General features: G+C 46.6%; 1 protein-coding gene across 1 annotated transcript in view; it reads left to right on the forward strand.

The window, feature by feature from the left end:
* The window catches only part of COLEC12 (collectin subfamily member 12), a 201,716-nt gene that overhangs the window by 19,034 nt on the left and 159,981 nt on the right, over positions 1–22,701 (forward strand). The window contains exon 2 of the mRNA XM_062201437.1: positions 9,698–9,748. Within this exon, the coding sequence (XP_062057421.1) occupies positions 9,698–9,748 (51 nt within the window). The remainder of the gene's footprint in view (positions 1–9,697; positions 9,749–22,701) is intronic.

Raw genomic sequence — 22,701 nt, forward strand, 5'->3', positions numbered from 1 at the left:
ACCTTTTCACTGAAATTTTATTTTGGTAGTCATATTTCTAATTTTTAAGAGTTTCTAATTTTTTTCTGATGATTGCCTTTTTACAGTTTCCTGCTTTTATTTTATGCATCCGTTATCTCCTGTCTTGGAAAATATAGTAACGGTATGATTTTTTGTGGACATTTTTATCTCCCTGCATGTTTATTACCTCCAAATGACTTTGGTTTCTATTCACCCTTGACGTTTTGGATTCAGGGCTGTCAGTCCAATGACCCTGGGCTGTCTTTTCATATTTAAGAGAAGGTCTTTATAAGGGTCATTCAGAATGTCTGTTTTTGAACAGACTGTTTTCTGAACTCTGTCAGTCGAAGCTGATCTGTTTGGGCTCTTCCACTGGGAACATCCTAGAATGAGAACCATTCATTTATTTTTCTCTTAGCGAGTCACATCCCCGGAGAGGAATCCTCCAGTCTCTATCCTGGAGGGAATTGTGTGGCTGAGTAGCAGAAGAGGAGCAGGATCTGGTCACTTTTCCCCACATGTCACCATAGTTCCCTTAATCTCCCCTCTTAGTGGGGTCCACTAGATAAGGAACCTTCTGCTTTAACTTCCAGGGAGGAACAGTCGCCTAAGCATTGTGGGAGCCTGGGGGATTCAACTGCATCTTTTATTCCATGTATCATACAAATCGTTCATTGGAAGTATGCAATTCAGTGTCTTTGATATGTTTATAGATTTTGTAACCATCATTACTGTTAATTTCAGAACATTTTCATCACCCCAAAAAGAAGTTCCATATCCATTAACAATCACCCGTTTTTATGTCCCCCGAGCCCCCAGCCCTTGGCAAGCATTAATCTGCCTCTGACTCTGTAAATGTACCTTCTGTAGACATTGTATATGAACAGGGTCGTCCAGCACATGGTCTGTTGTGGCTGGCATCTGTCACTTAGCTTAGTGATTTCAGGGTTTTTCCATGTCATGGCATGTGTCAGCACTGTTTCCTTTCATTGTTGAGTAGTGTTCCACGGTATGGATAAACTGCTGGCTGTTACCTGTCCACTCACTACTTGATGCGTGTTTACATGGCCCCCGTACTGCCGTTAGAGATACCACTGTAATCAGCATTCATGTACAGGTTTTCGGATAGACCTGTGTTTTCAGTTCTCTTGGATCTGTGCCTCAGAGGAGGACTGCAGGATCGAATGGGTACTCGCTGCTTAACTTTTGGGAGAACTGCTAGACTGTTTTCCATAGCAGTGTATGAAGGTTTTAATTTCTCCATCTCCTTGCCAATACTTGTTATCTTTTTGATGATAGCTTCTTAATGTTTGTTTAACCAGTCCCCATGTGTCAGCCTCATCTTTTTTTTTTTTTTTTTTGGACAGGCAGAGTTAGACAGTGAGAGAGAGGAGAGAGAGAGAGAGACAGAGAGAAAGGTCTTCCTTCCGTTGGTTCACCCTCCAAATGGCCGCTATGGCCGGTTCTGCACATATCCAAAGCCAGGAGCCAGGTGCTTCTCCTGGTCTCCCATGTGGATGCAGGGCCCAAGCACTTGGGCCATCCTCCACTGCCTTCCCGGGCCACAGTAGAGAGCTGGACTGGAAGAGGAGCAACTGGGACAGAATCCAACGCCCTGACTGGGACTAGAACCCGGGGTGCCAGCGCCGCAGGAGGAGGATTAGCCTAGTGAGCCGTGGCACCAGCCAGCCTCATCTTTTTTTTTTTTTAAGTTTTATTTAATAAATATTGATCTTAAAAGTACAACTTTTGGATTATAGCGGTTCTTACCCCCATAGCTACCCTCCCACCCTCAAACCATCCCATCTCCTATTCCCTCTCCCATCCCATTCTTCATTAGGATTCATTTTCAATTATCTTTATATACAGAAGATCAACTTAGTATATACTAAGTAAAGATATCAACAGATTAAACCCACACAGAAACACAAAGTATAAAGTACTGTTTGAGTACTAATTATACTGTTAATTCACATAGTACAACACATTAAGGACAGAGATCCTACATGGGGAGTAAGTGCACAGTGACTCCTATTGTTGATTTAACAATTGACACTCTTATTTATGACATCAGTAATCACCCGAGGTTCTTGTCATGAGCTGCCAAAGCCGTGGAAGCCTCTTGAGTTTGCCAACTCTGATCTTATTTAGACAAGGCCATAGTCAAAGTGGAAGTTCTCTCCTCCCTTCAGAGAAAGGTACCTCCTTCTTTGATAGCCTGTTCTTTCCACTGGGATCTCACTCACAGAGATCTTTCATTTAGGTCATTTTTTTGCCACAGTGTACAGCTTTCCATGCATGAGAAACTCTCATGGGCCTCATCTTTATTCCCTGTCCAGAGTCAGATGTTTCCCAAATTCTTAAGTCTTCCTAGGATTCAGTGTAAACCATTGCTTCTGTCTTCCCTGCTATTGGCACAGGGTTCAGTTTCTTGGGTCTGTAGATCAGTTACCATTGCTTGGGTCTGTGGGTCTGTTACCAGCATGGTGTGCAATGCCACAGCCCCACAGGCCTGCTTTCAGTCTCATCTGGCTACTCACAAGTTATGAGACTTTAGGTCAAATCACATAGCTTTCTCATCTGTAAAACAGATAAACAAAACAAAATGTGGGGCTGGTGCTGTGGCGTAGCAGGTTAAGCCTCCACTTGCAGCACCAGCATCCCATATGGGTGCCAGTTTGAGTCCCGGCTGCTCCACTTCCAATCCAGCTCTCAGCAATGGCCTGGGAAAGCAGTAGAAAATGGCCCAAGTTCTTGGGCCCCTGAACCCACATGGGAGACCTGCAGGAAGCTCCTGGCTCCTGGCTTCAGTTCGGCCTAGCTCTATTGCAGCCATCTGGGGAATGAACCAATGGATGGAAAAACCTCTCTCTGCCTCTCCCTCTGTATGTAACTCTGCCTTTCAAATGAATAAATCTTTTTTTAAAAATGTGAGATACCTGGCATTCAGTTGGTACTAACTAATATATATGTTTTTTAAGATTTATTTATTGAAAGGCAGAGTGATTGGGGGAAGGGGGACAGAGATCTTCCATTTGCTTGTTCACTTCCCAGATGGCCACAATGGCTGGACTAATCCAGACTGAAGCCAGCAGCCAGGAGCTTCATCCAGGCTTCCACGTGGGTGCAGGAGCCCAAGGACGTGGGCCGTCTTCCACTGCTTTCCCAGGTGCTTTAGCAGGGAGCTTGGGTCAGAAGTGAGGCAGTCAGGTCTCAAACAAGTGCTCCAACATGGGATGTCATGGAAGCAGGCAGCAGCACAGGACTCTGCACCACAGCACTGGCCCCTGCACTAATAATAATTCTCTTCTTTCCCCCAACCAGAAAGAAAGACTTAATCTCTGTCTTTAAGGAATTCATGAGCTCGTGGGAGAGGTAGACACTCATGTAACCCCAGTTTTCTTCGTTTTCCATGACGACTGAGTGCCTGTCGCGTGCCTTAACTGTCCAGTTGCAAAGGGTACAGTGTGACAAGTGTCCAGGATGCAAAGGGCTTTTCATCTGGGGGTGTCAGAAAAAAAACAACTGGAATTTCAGGCAGATGGGGGTGAGCGCTGTCACGCTGATCCCTCGAGATGTAGGGGAAGGAGAGGTAAATTCTAACTGCAGGGCCATTCTAAAACTTGGCCCACAGATCTACTGGAACATTTTAAAGTGTGTGACTCTCGACTCTCTGAGCCAACTAAACTAAACTCCGCTTGAACTCACGGAGCTCTGAAATAGCCAGGCTCAAAGAATAAATCAGCAGCAGAATTCTGCTCAGCACTCTCTGTTGTGAAATCTCTGGCCAGCATGGCTCCGTGCCAGTTACCAAGGAAAGTTGTGCGTGTGTGTTTTTTTAAAATCACATTTCAAAATAGGCAGGCAAGCTCCAGTGTAGCCCATAGGTATTAAAATGAAAATGTTCAAGTATAGCTGTGGGAGCCAAGAAAATACGTGCTGGCAGATGTAAATCTTCAGCACGTTTTGTTACTTAATATGCTAAGGTTGCTTCTTCCCTGCAGACAAACCGCCGTCAGAAGCAGGGATCGCATCACAGCCAGGGCAGATCGTAGAGGTCTTAAATCTTACCCAAGTCCTCACCCGTGGAGCAGTGCGGCCGTTATGTGGCACCGACTGTCAGAGACAGACTCTGCCCAGTGGCACGTTGCTAAGCAGGCCGGTCTCAGAAGGCGTATCTTTATTTGAGGCCATCACTTTTGCTGGCGCTGATGCTGGAAAGAGAGCCTGGGACACATGTAGCATGGGGCCACATAGTGTGAGGAAAAGGTTTTGGTAACAGACTTCTAACACTGAGCCTAAGACGGGTGATTTGTCTTTCTCAAGACCTGTTGGACAGCTTTTGGGAGCCCTGTCGTGTACCTGTTGCTCTCTCTAGTGTTCAGTCGTTAGGAATGCTGACTACCCGCTCTCTCTCCTGGGCTACGGTAGCCTCTTCTCTGCAGTCAGTGGGCCCTGTCAGCTTTTGTCCTCTTCCTCATGTTCCCCAGCACCCAGCCCCACCAGCCTGAAGGAGCTGTTCGTTACCTGAGCCTCTGCGAAGATCAGTCAGTGGGCTCTGGGGGACACTCGCACTAACGAACCATTCCAGATTCTTCCAAAGTTCATGAAAAATTGAATTAAAAGATTATTTTGGTGCAAATATTTTTTAAAATCCATATGTATGAGGGATCTTCAAAAGGGTCATTAAAATGCTTATTATGCAAAAATTATGCAGGAATTTAAGATACTTGGCAGCAAAATAATACTTCTAAAAATATTTATATATTTGTTTGAAAGGCACAGTGACAGGAAGAGAGAGAGAGAGATCAATCCATTAGCCCTGTGTCTCCTGGTTTGCTCTCCAAATGCCTGTAACAGCCAGGGCTGGGCTATGATCAAGCCAGGAGTCAGCAGTTCCATCCATTTTCCCACATGGGTGCAAGGACCCGAGCCATTGAACCATCATTTGCTGTCTTCCCAGGTGGGTTAGCAGGAAGCTGCATTGGAAGTGGAGTAGCCAGGACTTGAACCCGTGCTCCAGGATGGGATGCAGACATCCATCATGGCAACTTAACCTGCTGTGCACAACACCTGCCCAGTTTATCTTTTAATCCCATCTTCCATGAGCTTTTAGAAATACCTTTGCTTTGGCTGGCGCCATGGCTCAATAGGCTAATCCTCCACCTTGCGGCGCCGGCACACCAGGTTCTAGTCCCTATCGGGGTGCAGGATTCTGTCCCGGTTGCTCCTCTTCCAGGCCAGCTCTCTGCTGTGGCCCGAGAGGGCAGTGGAGGATGGCCCAAGTGCTTGGGCCCTGCACCCTATGGGAGACCAGGATAAGCACCTGGCTCCTGCCTTTGGATCAGTGCGATGTGCTGGCCGCGGCAGCCATTGGAGGGTGAACTAATGGCAAAAGGAAGACCTTTCTCTCTGTCTCTCTCTCTCACTGTCCACTCTGCCTGTCAAAAATAAAAATAAATAAATAAAATAAATAAACCACACATGCAAAAAAGAAATACCTTTGCTTTCCAAGCTTTACCTGCCCTAACTCTACCCAACTTTGAAGGACTGAAAAAGAGAAGGTAAGACTTTATCTCAACTTTGGAAAACATTGAATAAAACAGGACTAAACAAGTTTTAAAATTTTCCTCTCAGCACTTCTCAGAGTCTCTGATAGTTAAAAACCATCATGAAGGATTGGTGTTGTGGCGTAGCAGGTACAGCCTCTGCCTGCCATACTGGCATCCCATACAGGCCCGGTTCATGTTTCAGCTTCGCCACATCTGTTCCAGCTCCCTGCTAATGACCTGAGAAAGCAGCAGAAGACGGCCCAAGTGCTTGGGCTCCTGCCACACGTGGTGGAGACCCAGGGGAAACTCCTGGCTTAAGCCTGGCCCAGCGATGGTTGTTGTGGCCATCTGAGGAGTGGATGGAAGATCTCTCTCTGTAACTTTGTCTTTCAGCTAAATAAATATACTTTCAAAACAAAAACAATTATGAATTTCCAAGCCAGAAATATAGTATGTGTTATTTCCTGATCGATCTTTTCCCGGCCTTAGAAGAAACATGGAGAAAGATTGATTTCAGACCATTCTCCTCGAGGGCTTTCCTGATCATCACAGCCAGGAGAAATTTCTAGTGCTTTATTTGTATGCTTCATATTGCATATGAATTGCTATCTAATTTTAGGGTTGGGTGAGATAAAGAAATTTTTATTCTTTGGTAGCTTTCATAAGCATTACTAAGCCTTCTGGGTGAAGGTTAAGACAAGAGACCGGAAGTCCATCGCCGCATAGCCGTGTTGTGGGATGGGGTAGAGGGGAGGTTAGCTGTTGGGACTTTGTTCTCTTGAATCCTTGATGGGTTTGAGTATGTTAATTTTGAGGCAGAAGCAGGGGCAGAATGGACTTGCCTTAATAACAAAGCTATGAGGAATTTGAAGTTCCCAGGGAAATTTCAGGAAGGAGAGAGGAGTCAGTCAGACTAAATGGTGCATGGGAAAAAGATGGGAGAGGAAAAAGAAAACAAACAAACAAATGGGAGCCTGCTGAAGCTGTGCAGGACAACAGAGCTGTCTAATGGGACTTTTTAAGCTGTTTGCTACCAGGGCCAATGATTGCACAGTGAGACCATCGTGAGCCTTCCTTGGCTGACCATGTCTGATGCGAGAGCCGGCAGGTGAGGCTGATATCGGGGTGGCATCATTACTTACATTCATGTCTTATCAACTTCAGTGTATCTGCCTGCCTCTGCTACACATGTGGGTTCTGCATGCTCAGACTCAACCAAGCTCAGATGAAAAATACTTGAAAAAAAATTGCATCTATACTGAACGTGTAAAATGTTTTTTTTTCTTGTCATTTCCCAATCACCATGGTCTAACAACTATTCACATAGCATTTACATCGTATTAGATATCCTAAGTAATCTCCAGATAAAGTATACAGGAGAATGTGCTATGTGCAAATACTGTACTGTTTTATAGAAGGGACTTGAGTGTCCAAAGTTACCCCATGGATGCTGAGGGATGACTATTTCTTGAATGAAGAATAAAGACACATTTCTGAGCAGAAGCAGCAGATGAGAGTTTCTCTTTAACTGAGGACAGACCAGACCTTGGCTATTAACTGATGGCTTACTAGGTAAAGGAGGCTCAGAGTGGGGCTTGATTTGTGTTTGTTAATCTAGCCAGTCACTGAGTCAGCACTGAGAAAGGTTCTGCTCTCTTGGTTGTAAGTATGTTGTTCTTCATGCAGAAAGAACTAAGGTTTTAATCCCTAACATAAGAAGACTACTTTGATTATAAATACCTTGCCTTCTGGATTCCAAACCACCATCTATTCCCTGTCCTCAGAAATTCTCACCTAACAATAATTGTTGTTTTTGTAAATGAATCAGACCAACATTCTAAGGTTTACAACATTGTGTTAGGGATAACATGTGACTTGTGTTCCTATCATATTTCAAAGTTCAGGTATAGCCAGGTCATGTCCCAGGTGGGGGTTGAAAAAGATCCTTTCCCACCCTCCACAAGGGCTTCCTTTCCCCTTTCATGCTGTCTTCCTTGAAAGCCACTCAGTGTCTTGAAGGAAGGGGCCGTGACGTCTCTGAAGCCCATGACCTCACAGTCTCTGACCCATCCCAGTGCTGAGTGCCTGCCTCTGAGAGGAACTGCCCATGAACAGGCAGCCGAGTGCTGGGGCCATGGTGCGGGCTAGCTCCAAAACACAGATGGTCTTCCACTTACGATGATTTGACTTAAGATTTGTTGACTCTTTGGTGATGCAAAACCAATATGCACTCAGCAGAAGTGGCACTTTGGGTTTTACATTTGGATCTTTTCCTGGGCTGCAGCATGATCGTCTCTTGGGATGCTGGCCGGTGGCAGCTGCAGCTGCCAGTCAGCCCTGAGGTCTCGGGGAACCCCCGACTTTGCAGGGTACAGTGTTGCTAAGCTGTGACCTTCGGTAGGTGGGTGTATTCAATGCATTTTCAACCTATGATGTTTAGAGATCATGATGGGTTTATCAGGACGTAACTCCATAAGAAGTCAAGAAGCATCAGTAATTGGTTAGGACCACTGTCAAAGGAATCCTTTAACTGCATAATTAATATGAAATTGTGTCTACTGTGCTTGCAGAAGTTATTTGTCGATGTGGTAAAGAATTGTGTCAGGTCCGTATTAGGAGGGAGATTTTTGACTTTAACAGAGAGCTGACATAGCATCCCTCTTGTTTCTGTAGTGGGTTTACATTTCAGAATTCTCAGAGCAAGACCTCTTCTGAAATGCACTTACTGGGAGCTACCTGTTGGTCCCAGTTATCCAACAGAAGGAGAAGGGGCAGTGTTCAGTGGTCATTGCAGGAGCTGTGCTGGGCTCCTGAGATGTGACGGCTGGTGGGAGGGATGATACCAGGGCCCGGACATCTGAAAAGGGGGAGCTCTAGGATCAGGCACATGAAGATAACCCCTTGCACAGTTGATTCTTCAGTCATTTGTGCGACAACACGGGTGAAGCTCCTCTGCGACAGGCACCATCCTGGCCACTTATTCACGTGAACGAAGACAGAGTTTCTGCTTACAGGAAGAATGATATAATAATAAACTCAAGCACACATAGACACACAAACAAGTGAGGAAAGTACCAGACAATAATACTGAAGTAGAATTGTGTGACGAGGAGTGGCGGAGGTAGTCCTGAAAGGCATGTCGAAGGCAGAGCTGTGCTTTCGCCGAGACCAGAATTAGAAGAAGCTACGTTTAAGACAGGAGGGGGGCCAGCATCATGGCCCAGTGGGTTAAGCCATTGCTTGTGACACTGGTATCCCATATTGGAGTGCCGATTCGAGCCCTGGCTGCTCTGCTTTCTATCCAGCTCCTTGGTAACACCCCCTGGAAAGCAGCGGAAGATAGCCCAAGTTATTTGTGCCCCTGCTCTCCATGTGGGAGACCAGAATGGAGTTCCATGCTCCTGGCTTCAGCCTGCACCAGCCCTGGCCGTTGTGAATGAACCAGGGGATAGAAGACATCTCCCCTCTCCCTCCCCCCCTCCCCCCTTTGTCACTCTTTCTTTCAAAATAAACAAATAAATCTTAACAACAAGAACTTCAACAACAACATCAACAGGAGGAGGAAGATTGTTCCTGGCAGCAGGAACAGCTGGTACAAAGATCTCGTCTTTCTCAGAACCCTGGTGCCGGGTTTGGTGGTTGTTTGTCCCCCAAGGGTCTGCATGTTGGAGGCTTGGTCCTCAATGTGGCAATGGGAGGTGGTGGGGACCTTTAAAAGGTGGAGCCTCTTGGGCAGTCCTTAGGTCATTGGGAGCACCCCTGTGCCTTCAGAGGGGATTGTGGGATCCCCAGCTGCTCTCTGGCTTCCTGCTTGGGCAATGTGATCTCTCCCACTTGCATGTGCTCCAGCCTTTATGCCCTCACTAGAGGCCAAGCCCACTACCTGATCTCAGACCTTCAGCTTCACACACTGTGAGCTAAATAAACCCCTTTTCTTTATAAAGTTAGCCTTCCTCGGGTATTGTGTTGCAGTCGTGAAAATGGGCTGACCTGGGATGATCCAGGAGCAGAAGGCAAGCCTCTGTGACAGGCCTCGTGGAAGGGCCCAGTGGAGCAGGCGGAGACTGGAGCAGGTGCATCCTGCAGCAGCACCGCACTGCGGCGCCCTAGCCAGGGTTAACTCCGTGTCTTTTCTTCTCCTGCAGACGACTTCGCAGAGGAGGAGGAGGTGCAGTCCTTCGGTTACAAGAGGTTTGGTGAGTTCCAGCAAAGCTTTGCTCCTTCTCCACATCAATGCGCCTCCAGTCACAGCCCTCAGAGACTGTGACAAGACTGTTGTTGCAGCCCTGATGCACAGGATGTTTGTGGTTCTGGGTCTCAGTTTGGTTGGAAATTGAGTTTCTCTGTCATGGACGATGATTGCTCACCTGAGGGGCAGTGGGCAGGAGCTGCATTCGAGCATGGGGGAAGTGAAAGGATCTTTATGCGCCTGCTGTATACGTAATAGTTCACTAGAGGCAAAGTATGGCAGGAAAGGTCAATCTGAGACAAGACAGCACACGATCAAAATACATGGAATTTCCCTGTTTTGAAATTTAGAATCCATCCTCTCCTCTGTGTCTTATGGCCTCGGGCTCGTAACTTAGTGAATGAGAGGGCGCTGTTGTCCAGGAACCAGCTAAGCACAGGTGCTCCATGCTAGGCTGGATAATGGCCCCCGAAATACCAGCATCTTGATTCCCAGAACCTGAGTGTCTCGTCATGGCAGCTGTGATAAAGCTGAAAAGCCTGGGATGTGGGGAGCGTGCTGGATTACTCAGGCGTGCCCTGTCACAGGGCTATCCCAGCTGTCTTAGTAAGAGACAGGCAAAGGGAGAGTAGACTTTCACCAGGATGCCATGGTGGAGGAATGTGAGAGAGGAAGGGCCACACGTCAAGGAAGAACTAGGAAAGGCAAGGGAATGGATTCTTCCTTCAGGGCTTTCAGAGGGGGAGGCCCTTTCTATATCGCTGTTCCAGCCAACTGAAGCTGATTTCAGACTTCTGGCCCCCAGAACTGTAGGAGAAATTTGTGATATTTAAGCCGCCGTGTTGGTGGAGCTCTGTCTCAGCAGCCGTAGGGAGTGAACTCGTGGTCCTCTGCCTCCCAGGCTGCTGCCTGTGGGTGCTCTCCCTTGCTTTGGCCACTCTCTGCTTCCATGATGTCACTTTGAAACACAGAAAGACAGTTCAAGGGTGCGGAGGTTTTTCCAACCATCCTATTTCTATGAGTTGGCCAGAGGAAGTGGGTAAGGAGAAATTATAGAGAACTGTGTGTGTGTGTGTGTGTGTGTGTAGAAAAGGAGAAAGAGAATACGAAAGAGAGTGAATCTACTTCCTGTAGCTTAAGAAAAAAATCCTGGCTGGACTTTGATTAAAACTAACAACCCCCAGCTGGTCTGGCTCCCTTCTTGCTTTGGCATTTTTCCTTCTGGATACACACTTCTGCATTTCTTTCTGGGAAAAAGTAAAACTTTAAAATGGGAATGCAATGGCACCAGGCCCATGGCTCCCTCGTGCATGCCTTGGCAGAGTCCTGGGCACAGGCCTTTCTCCCCCGGCCACACTCCTGTTCTTTGTCTGCATGCTTCCTTGTTTCTGGAACTGTATCCTGTGTTGCTGTGATTCCCCTGGGGATTCACTGAGGGTGGCAGTAAAACTAATTATAAAGGAAAGTGAAATACACAGAAAAAACATGGAAAAGCAGAAATAGAAAAATCACACTTGTCAAAATAAATGTTGTGATTAAAAAAAAAACATTTATTTATTTGAAAGGCAGAGTTAGAGAGAGAGGGATCTTCCATCCCCTGTTAACTCCTCAAATGGCCACAGTGGGCATGGCTGGATCAGGCCCAGGCCAGGAGTCTGGAACTCCATCTGGGTCTCCCATGTGGGTGGCAGGGACCCAAGCACTTGGGCCATCCTCTGCTGCTTTCCTAGGTGCATTAGCAGGGAGCTGGCTCAGAAACAGAGCAGCTGGGACTTGAACTGGCACTCATGTGGGATGGCAGTGTCACAGTCAGCAGCTTTAACCCACTGCACCACAACACCAGCCCTGAGATATTTGTATATTTGGAAATCAGTGAATGTAAGACTAGCCAGGAGAAAAAGTCTCTGTAAAAAAGGATGACCTTGGAGAAAATTTTTTATAAATTCCATAACTATGTAGCTAGTTAGATGGAGAGGGATTTAGTGAAAAATACGGAAAAAGTTGTGTTGCTGAAGGGATTTTAATTTATGGTGGTTAAATTATAGATGAGAACTGATTACTGAACTTTGAGATGATTTAAGTTAGCCTTTAATTTTACAGATAGAGGAGGTAGGGCTCAATAAATTCCTTGCTCAAGCAAGTTAGCTGGAACTGGACTTAGAAGATTCTGGGTGTTCTGAGACTCAGCTTAATAGTGTTGTTTGGGGAGGGGCCTCACAGTGAGATTGAGGTGACCTCAATTTCTGCATCCTGGAGAGTGACCCTGCAGTTCTTGAACCCTGAAGAGAGTGGAACACCCACTCGAGTGCCACAGGGGAGGCTTCTCCACTTTTACATAACCTGGGACTCTGGGCCTGGTTCTTTACAGGGTCAGTGGGTTTTACAAGTAGCCACATGTGATCATTGAGTCCAGCAAAACCTAAAAACCCATTCCTCCAGGCATGGTTAAACTTTGTCACCCGCGGAAGACCAGGTTCTTGCCCCACAGCAGGTTGGTTAGGAAAGTAGTAGGTGGCAGCCGTCCAGAGATGATGCAGCCTCTCCCAGGGGTGGAGAGCCTTTTGTCTGCCAAGGGCTATTTGGATATTTATAACATCATCCGTGGGCCATACAAAATTATCAACTTAAAAGTTAGCCTGCTGTTGATTTATCGGGTTTTGCATCCCGCCTGCAGTTGCCTTGGCAGGGCCAGGCCGAATGATTTCACAGGCCTTATGTGGCCCCGTTCCCCACCCCGTGACCCTACCCCTCATCATTCTGGTGATTTAAAAGCAGTTACTTAAACTGGGGGGCCCCCCATGCTGCATCTGCCCAGTAAGCAGAGTGACACCTGCCACAGCAGATGAGTCTACTTCTCCAGGAGTGTCGTGGGGTTAAGAGGGATACCAGATGGACAGACGCTTTGAAGGTACAACCCTATAAAAACACAAAGCTCTGTTGTCACTCTCCGGAGACTTGGGGCTGGACATTTTGGGACAGCTACTGCAGAATATCAAAGGGTGACAGGCCTGAAACCTCATTCCTGAAGAGCAGTGCTGATGTGATTTGCCCCTGAATGTGGTGATAGTGTAGGCTTTTATTTTTGCAAACATAGACTGGATGTCTTGAAGACTAGTTATTGGCTAACTTTAAGTATGTCTTGTATATGCAAATACAATAAACACAACCTAAATGTCGCCTACAGATGAGCCAGGGGTGCATTATTTGCAGGGCAAAGAGACTCTTGCTTTTTACTAGATTATTGCCGGGTGAATTTCTGAAGTTACTCACATATAATTACTCAGACACATTTGCCACAAAACCAAAAATCAAGTTGCATATGTAACTCTGTAGTGTGCATTTTCAAATCAGCACGTATCGTTTTACAATAGAGAGAGCAGTGTGTGATCTCCTCCCATCATCCAGGATGGTTTTGTGCTATTTTAGCACAGTCGTATCTTGTTGATTCAGGGATTCATTCTTGTGTTGCAGTCTCAACTAGGTCTTCTGTTTGCTTCCATCTTTTTAGAAGTCAAGCTGGCTAGCCCAGTCCCCACAGCTCTGGGCAGTTGTCTCAAGCAGAGGTAGAGTTAGGTCTGAGAGTATTTTTATATGCTTCTCTGATAAAACAAAGTTTGAAGGGTTAATTAAGTGAGCATTTTCAAGCTTAATCAGGCTTTGCAGGTCAGCATTTCTTGGCCTCAGTATGCGGAGCTAATTGGGATGTAACTATAGTTACAGTTTGGCAGAGTTCCTTTTCTGGGACATGAGGTACCAGTATGTTACATGTTGAGTACTGATTACCCAAAATGCTTGGAACCACAAGTGTTTTGGATTTCAGATTTTTTTAGATTTTCTGGAATATTTACCTATTTAGAATGAAATGTCTTGAGGCTGGGATCGAAGTCTAAAGATAGAATTCGTTTATGTATCATATACATCTTGTACGTGTAGCCTGAAGGTTACTCTTTTTTAAAGATTTATTTATATATTTGAAAGTCAGAGTTACACAGAAAGAGAAGGAAAGGCAGAGAGAGAGAGAGAGGTCTTCCATCCGCTGGTTCACTCCCCAGTTGGCTGCAACGGCTGGAGCTGTGCCAATCCGAAGCCAGGGGCCTCTGCCGGGTCTCCCAGTACTTGGCCATCTTCTGCTGCTTTCCCCGGCCACAGCAGAGAGCTGGACCAGAAGTGGAGCATCTGGGTCTCAAACCAATGCCCATATAGGATGCCAGCACTGCAGGTGGCGGCTTTACCCGCTACACCACAGCACAGGCCCCTCCTGAAGGTAACTTTAAACGAAATGTTTAATGTGCCTGCGTCTTGACTTAACCTGTAATGAAGTCTGAGTGGAGTTTTCTTTTCATGGTGTCATGTCAGCACTCATAAAGTTTCAGATTTTGGAGCATTTCAGATTTTAGATTTTGTTGTTTAAAGATTTATTTATTTATTTGAGAGGCAGAGTTACAGAGGGAGAGAAGGAGAGACAGAGGGAGAGAGATCTTCTGTCTGCTGATTCACTCCCCAAATGGGCCACAATGGCTGGGGCTGGGCCAGGCCAAAGCCAGGAGCTTCTACTAGTCTCCTGGTGGTACAGGAGCTCAAGCACTTGGGGTGTCCTCCACTGCTTTCCCAGGTGCATTAACAGGGAGCTGGATCGGAAGTGGAGCAGCCGGGACTCAAACTGGCACCCATATGGGATGCTGGCACTGCAGGCCTCAGCGCTTTAGGCTTCAACGCTGCAGGCCTCAGCTTTAACCTGCTGAGCTACAGTGCCGGCCCCCTAAATTTTAAAAAAGTATTTTGTTTTTATTTGAAAGGAAGAGAGACAGAAATCTTCCAAATGGGCACAGCAGCTGGGGCTGAGCCAGGCCAAAGCCAGGAACCCAGAACTCAATCTGAGTCTCCACGTGGGCATAGGGACCTAGGTGTTTGAACCATCACCTCCTGCCACCAAGGGTGCACACCAGCTGGAAATTATATTGCAAATGGAACCAGGACTCAAACCCAGCACTCTGAGATGGGAGGCAAGCACCCCAAGCAACATGTTTACTGCTGTGCCAAATGCTCACCCCAGGTTTCAGATTATGGGTGCTCAACCTATAATTTTTATTTTCTATAGGTGGAATATGACATCATACAGTGATGCTTTTTTCCTTATTTCCTAATTACTATTGTCTTCAAATATACCTCCCAAGACTCAAGAACCCTTGATTACTGTACTCAGCACAAAAGGACAGAAAATTAGCACTACCTGGATGCCCTCAGCACTCCCTTTGGAGGCTGCTTTGCCCCCTTTCTGTGCTGGGGCCGCTGGACCAACTTTATTTCATTGATTGGTCATTTGTGCTATTTTTGCAATGTAATCTAGTAAAATCGTAGATGTCCAAAGTCAGGGTGATGGAGGAGCAAGAGCTAGAGTTGAGCCTGTAAGGGTTTACCAGGAGCAACTGTGGGCAGCTGGAAAAGTTTGTTGTTTGCGTTTGACAAACAAAGCTTTGCCAAAATTCCTTCTTTGGGTCTCAGAGATAGGAATTGTTAATAGCTAGGGGAGAAAAAGTCTGAAAAATTGCAGACGTGAAACAGTAACAAGAAGTATAAGGAGGCACTCTCTTTGGAGAAGAACTCAAGTCTTTTGCAAAAACTAAGGGGAAAGTCCAAAAAAATTACTTAGAGGTTACAGTACAAAAAGGGGTGTCAGAGGTCTTTTCCTGGCAGGTCATTAAATGTATTCAAAGTGTGGCCTTGAATAGTTTCATTTGCCTGCAATGTCACAAATAAGCGGATTTTTTCCTTTTTCTTGAAAAATAATTCCAGAGACTGATGCTGAGGTAGTAGGTAAAGCCACCACCCACAGTGCCAGCATCCCATATGGGTGCCAGTTCGAGTCCGGCTGCCCCACTTCTGATCCAGCTCTCTGCTGTGGCCTGGGAAAGCAGTGGAAGGTGACCGAAGTGCTTGGGCCCGTGCACCCACATGGGAGACCCAGAAGAAGCCTCCGGGCTCCTGGCTTCTGATTGGCGTAGCTCTGGTTGTTGTGGCCATCTGGGGAGTGAACCAGTAGATGGAAAACCTCTCTCCCTCTCTCCTTCTCCCCCCCTCTTTCTGCCTTTTCCTCTCTGTAATTCTGCTTTTCAAATGAATAATAAATCTTAGAAAAATAATTTCACATTGGCATGCATATATCTAACAGTTTAGTCCACACAGTGCTGGGGGAGTTGAAGCAGTCTGAGACACACAAGAATATTCCAAATGGCTTGTGGAAAAATAGAATTTAAAGATAAGTTATCAGAGTGCTTGGGTCCAAGTCCCTGCTAATGCATGCCCTGGGAGGTCGCAGGTGATGGTCTCACAAGTGGGAGACTGAGCTGAGCCTCAGGTCTTGGTGCCTGGCTCAGTCTGGCCCAGCCCTGGCTGCTGGAATCATTTGGAGAGTGAACCAGTAGATGAGAGATCTCTGTCTCCCTGGCTTTCAAATAAAATAAATAATTGTTTAAAAGATAAGTTTATTTTGGCACACAAAATTTGGAAGTCCCACTTTTCTTGGAATACACATTTGTCATGAAGTTCACGTGTTCTGAATAGAGCCCAGCTCTGCTCCTGAATGTCCACCCATGCTCCTTGCCTTCTCTGTCCTCTCCTTCCAAGTACGTCCTCTGAGATCAGTGGTAGCTGTGGTTCACCCCCAGCAGGGCTCACGGTGAGGCTTGGTCCTCAGTGCAGCAGTGTTAGATGTGGGGCTTCGTGGGAGGTATTCGGGACATGAATGGGTTAAGGCCTTTCCCATGGGAACACATTAGCCGTCCTGGGAATCCAGGCCCCCTTTCCCTCACCAGCGGCCAAGTAGAATCTGGTGCTGTACCCTTGGGCTACCCAACCTTCTGAATTATGAACCAAAATGAACCTCTTTCCTTTATAAATCACCCCGTCTCAAGTGTTCTGTTATAGTAACAAAACAGGCGAAGACATTGGCTCTAGTGAGATCGTCGCACTGTGTCTTGACCAGAGATTTAGAGAAATGGAATGACTAAAAAGCATGGAGAATCCTTCAGGCTTCTGAAAAATCCTAGCACATACGCTTAGCCAGATGGTCATGGGGAAAAAAAAGTCCTTTCCAAGGCTCCTGGTGATTTCAGCGGAGAGAAGGTTGGGAGAGGCTGCCAGGAGGATGCTTCCACTTCGGGTTTCCTGGGCTGGAGGCAGACAGGCGGCTCCCTCCTGGAAAGCCCATCTTTGGGACTTTGGGGAGCAGGTGCGTTTGAAGCCATCCCCCTCCCACAACAAGGAGGGCCCCAGCATTCCTCTGCCACAGCCCTTGGAAGATTGACACCAGCAGCTTCCCCAGCCCCTGATGAGAATGCCAGGAATTCCCATCATTTCCTGCGAGGAGCAAGGCAGCCCAGCACCCAGCGCGAGACTGTGCCCTCAGCGGCACCTTTTCCAGGCAGCTCTCAGTGGACAGGGCCCCACACGAGGCCAGGACTGACCCCAGGAGCTGTGTCCTGGGCAAGGGAGCTGAGTGCCATGGGTGCTCTTTGAGGGGTTTCTTTGAATGCCATTTACATCCTGTCACGGAACCCCTGTATTTGTGGGTTTTACAAATCCTACCCAGGCTGGTATTTCTGATTTTCTAAGAACTGGATGTCACGCGGCAGTTAGAGAAGCTGGTGCCGGGGATTCTAAGGCAGAATGGGCTCTAAGGGAGTTCACAGAGTTGCTCCTCCGGCCCTCTCTGCCCTGTCTAAGCAGGAGGTGGTCGGGGTGGGGGGTGTCCCTAAAACAAGAGAAGGGAAATTTGCCTACTGTGTTTCTTCTGTGTGACCCAAGGAGACTTCCTATTTGTTATCAGTATTCGTAGTACCATTCACTACCTCCCCTGCCAACAGCGTGCATCCACGTTTCTCTTCTTTTCCTGCCCGGTCAGTGTCCTGTTAGGCCAGATCTTGACAACACCATCGGATTTTAAATTATTATTATTATTTGGCCATTTTCACGTGAAGGGGGACATCAAGCATCCTTTCTTGCCTGTCTCCTGGGCCAGGCAGTTTCCCACCCATCAGTTCACCTGATGCTCCCAGAAAGCCTTCCAGGAGGGACTTCCCTGTGGTTCACAAATGAGGAAGCAGGGGCCCCTGAAGCTGTGTGGCCCACATTTGAGTTAAACATTGGTTCCCATGCCCTGTGTCTGTCTGCTTGAACCTAGGGTTGAGAAGCACCCAGACATGTCTGTTCTCAGGGCACCCCAGGATTCTGATGGCACAGTTTAGTGGTCATGGGTAAGTGTGGATTAAATAAGCCGGATTTCAGAGGTTGTCTAGTGTGGCATACTTGAGCCCTGAATTCTCCAACCGTGTTAAATCATACTCCTGCCACCCTTCCCTGGCTTTCACTCACTCATTCATGGATCCTGGTGAGCGGGAGGGGGAGGGAGAAGGGAGGAGAAGGAGAATAATGTGTTTTTCCAACAACTGGGTTGAGGAAGCTGAATGTGGTTTGTTTTTATTTTTGGAAAAAACAGAGAAAAATCTCTGAGCCATTTTCCTGTGAAGACAGCATGAAGACATTAGGCTGGTTCCAGGGGTGGGTTGTAGGGGGGATGGTGGAGAAGAGCTACTCATTTTGGTTGCAACTCCAAGCAACTTAACACAGATGAACTCTGAGGCCTCCCTTGAGAGAGCTGAGCCACTCCTTGGAGGCCCCGGGGAAGGCAGGCTGTAGCAGGGCCACGTGCTGGGGAGGAGACAGTGCTCCTCGTCCCTGTCACTCTCCTGCTGCTTGTCACTAGGCTCAGGCTGCAGCTAGCTGGGTGGTCTCAGTTCCCATGCTGACTTTATCCCCTTCCTGGCAGTCATCGGACCTTCCTCAGCATCACTTTGCTCATCTGTCAAATGGGAATGGCAAGCATTTCTCCTTTTGCTGGGTGCATAGATGATACAGACCTCTGCGTGGTATGCAGGGAGCCAGATACAGACCTCTGTGTGGTATGCAGGGGGCCAGGCATATGGTGGCTGCTGTCTGCCCTCCAGTGCTTGGCTCCTTCCCTTTGCCCAGGCCCCGTATCCCTGGCTGGTGTTGCCTCCATTCTCACCTTGGGAAGCCCATCAACCCTCATGCAGTCTGATGCTTCCCTTTTTAGTTCCTTCCTCCATCCTAATCTCTGCCCTCTATGGGGGTCATAGTTGATTCAGAGAAATTTTAAGTAAGCTGTGGCCAGGGGTGAGGGGGCGTTAAGGGCAGCTCTCACGGAGCGGTGGCCCAGCAGCAGGACTCGGAGAACGTGTGCTGGAGCCAGCTGCTGGCACTCAGTTTCCAGCAAGAGAGCCACGGACACATGAACCTCTTGGGGCCTTGGCATCTTCGTCTGACCGATGGGTCTCATTTCAGTGTCTGCCTCAGCAGCGGTGGGTAATGTCTGGCCTACAGGCTGTGGTAAGGCCCACAGAATCACTGGGGCTGGCCCCACCAAGGCAACTGTGGGAGGGATTCGAAAGTCAATAGATCTATAGCAGGCTAATTTTTAAGCTGATCGACCTTTATGGCCTGTGCATGCTCTTATAAATACCCAAATGGTCCTTGGCAGAAGAAAGGTTGCCCACTCCTCTGGCCTAGAAGCTTATTGTGAGCAATGAGTGAGTTAATACTTAGAGCTGCACTGTGCACCTGGAAAGATCTACACAGAGGTACCTGTTCTGAAAAGTGGCTACTGCAGTTCTGGGTGGGCGAACAGAGTCTTGGTTTCTGTGTCTTTGTGTCTTCGGCTGACTGGCCCTAGCATCCCATTGGCCAGCGCTCAGTCTCAGGTCGTTTCTTCAGTGCGTTACGGACAAAGGCACCGAGCTGGCTCTGGTTGTCCTGTGCTGATGGACACGTAGAATTAGGTAGAATCATCGATGGGTAATTAAGCACTTGGACCACAGTTATTGCTTACAATTTAATATACCTATAGTATTTGATATCATTGTTTAGAATTTAATATTAGATCATTATGAAGTAATAATGTAATCAGATATGTTATTGTTTATGATTTGTTCCTCTTATAAAATTATCATGTCTATATAAATATAACACATTTAAAAATTTAGTTGGGGGCCAGCACTGTGGGTAAAGCCACCACCTGCGAAGCTGGCATCTTATATGGGTGGTGATTCAAGTCCTGGCTGCTCCCTGCTAATGTGCCTGGGAAAGCAGCAGCAGATGACCCATGTGTTTGGGCCCTTGCACCCACCCACATGGGAGATCCAGAAGTTCCTGGCTCCTAGCTTTGGACCAGCCCAGCTCCAGCCATTGCAGCCATTTAGGGAGTGAGCCAGAAGATGGAAGATCTCTCTCTTTGTCTGTCTGTCTGTCTCTCTCTCTCTCTCTAACTCTGCCTTTCAAATAAAATAAATCTTTTTAAAAATTTTTTTTTTATTTGACAGATAGAATTAGACAGTGAGAGAGAGACAGAGACAAAGGTCTTCCTTCCATTGGTTCACTCCCCAAATGGCCGCCACGGCCGGCGCTGCGCCAATCCAAAGCCAGGATCCAGGTTCTTCTCCTGGTCTCCCATGCGGGTGCAGGGTCCAAGAACCTGGGCGGTCCTCCACTGCCCTCCCAGGCCAAAGCAGAGAGCTGGACTGGAAGAGGAGCCACCAGAACCAGAACCAGCACCCATATAGGATGCTGGCGCTGCAGGCAGAGGATTAGCCATGTGAGCCACCGCACCAGCTCCAATAAATCTTTTAAAATTAAAAATTTAGTAGTTTCAAAAAAGAATTAAACGTTCTCTTTTAAATTATAATTTTGTTATAAATGGAATTGCATGGTACTGATCGTACAGGAAATGAGAATTTTTAGTTTTTTGACAGCCTATTAAAAGAGAAAACTTCAAAAGTAAAAAATATAACAGAGAAGTGTGTTAATAAATGATTGCACAGTGGTAAGCAGATTTTTGGTGAAGCATTCTTTTTTTTTTTTTTTTTTTAGAACAGGAAGTGACAAATGAAAAAAAAAAGCCCAAATCTCAGTGACTGTATTCGTTGCCACGTGAATCATTATAAAATTGGTCTTCTATTTTGAGTCAACTTTTTTTTTTAAAGATTTATTTATTTGAAAGTCAGAGTTACACAGAGAGAGGAGAGGCAGAGAGAGAGAGAGAGAGAGAGAGAGAGAGAGAGAGAGAGAGAGGTCTTCTATCCGCTGGTTCACTCCCCAATTGGCCTCAACAGCCGGAGCTGCGCCAATCTGAAGCCAGGAGCCAGGAGCTTCTTCCAGGTCTCCCATGTGGGTGCAGGGGCCTAAGGACTTGGGCCATCTTTTACTGCTTTCCCAGGCCACAGCAGATTGCTGGATTGGAAGAGGAGCAGCCGGGTCTAGAACCGGCGCCCATATGGGATGCCAAGGCTTCAGGCCAGGGCATTAACCCGCTGAGCCACAATGCTTGCCCTGAGTCAACTTTCTGCTGCTTCTGATAATGCATTTTTATTGTCCCAATAGGTTTTTGAATACTGACATTTGGCTTTAATTGACAGTTTCTTTTTTTCTACATTCAGGTAGTTTTGGGTTTCTTTCTTTTTTTTTTTTTTTTTTAATGAGTATGACTATTTCTATACCCAGATCAATTTCTCTCCTGCTGCAGAAGACGCAGGCATGTAGGCTTGTCGGGAAAGCAGGATGGAACTCTTGCTGCAGAGGTCCTGGAACAAATCCAGACTGCATTCTTCCCCGTGAGGAGACTCTGCACTCTCTAATATTTGAAATAACCTTTCCAACGTGTTCTTCTTGTGCAATGAAATAGGACAATGTATGAGTACAATCACTGCTGACACTTCAGATCTTCCATCAGAACTCAAGAACTCAACAGTCTCACAAGTGAGAGAGAGCCACATCCTTCCCTCCTCAAGAACATCTGTGTGCTTTATTTTGTGCTTGTAAGAGGAAATCCTCCAACAGCTCTTACTTTGGACGTTCCCTGGCTCATTTGGGCAAGGAATATTAAGCTGTGACCGACTACTCATAGTCCACGTGGACCTCTTATTGTTAAGCTGCTCCTGGAAACAGATGAGGAGAAATAGGAATTCTTAGACTTCGGATAAGCATTCCCTGAGCGCCCTCCACGTGCTGTCAGTCAAGGTGCAGAGATGAGTAAAACAAAGTCCCACCCTCGACATTTTTGCTCATTACAATCAACATTAAGAATTCATTCTTTTTCAATTTCTTTGAGAACAAAAGCAATTAAAAAATCCTTATGAACACAAAAGTTGTCTCAAGAATGTCTATGTGGGTAATAATGTCTCATCAAAGCCTTTCCCAGAAGATGCACATGGGGATCCTCAGAAAGTCATGGAAAATACTTATTATGAAAAAAAACTATGCATGCATTTCAATTTTTTTTTTTGTACCGGAGTACTTTTAATTCAATTTTCTGTGAAATGTTTGAAGTTCCCAGATTCTAGTTACCTAGATTAGGGGGCTGCCATTTTATGCTGCAAATGACAGGTAATAGGGTGTTAGAGAGTCACATGGAAATTCTGCAGGTGGAGTGGAAAAGAACAGGGGAGGGCATGGGAAGTCCTTTGGCTTAGGGAGGAAGTAAGCGGTGCATCAGTGGGAATTTGGGGAAGAAATGCAATCAAGGAAGACTGGCTGTAGGCAGATCCTTTTCTTGGGAAGTGGCTGCATTTTGTGAGTCTAAATGAGAAATTTCAGCAGGCAGGACTCACGGGAAAATGTCATTTGTAGTAAATGTAGTATGACAGTGATGTAACATTTATGAACCCGCCATAATATGTTGGGCATCATGCAGAATAAGAGAGAGAGATGTGGCCTTTTGCCTCTGGGAATTTCAGTTAATGAGAAGCAGAAAGATGTTTTAAACAGTGGAGTATTTGCACAAAGGAAAATATCAGCCAATCCTACAAATTGCTTTCCATCCCACCCACAGAATTTCGAAAGGCACAATAGAGGGCACCATGTTCCAGATGGAACGTGAACTGCCTCTTCTGC

The sequence above is a fragment of the Lepus europaeus genome, chromosome 9 (genome assembly GCF_033115175.1).
Source record: "Lepus europaeus isolate LE1 chromosome 9, mLepTim1.pri, whole genome shotgun sequence".
NCBI classification, from domain to species: Eukaryota; Metazoa; Chordata; class Mammalia; order Lagomorpha; family Leporidae; genus Lepus; species Lepus europaeus.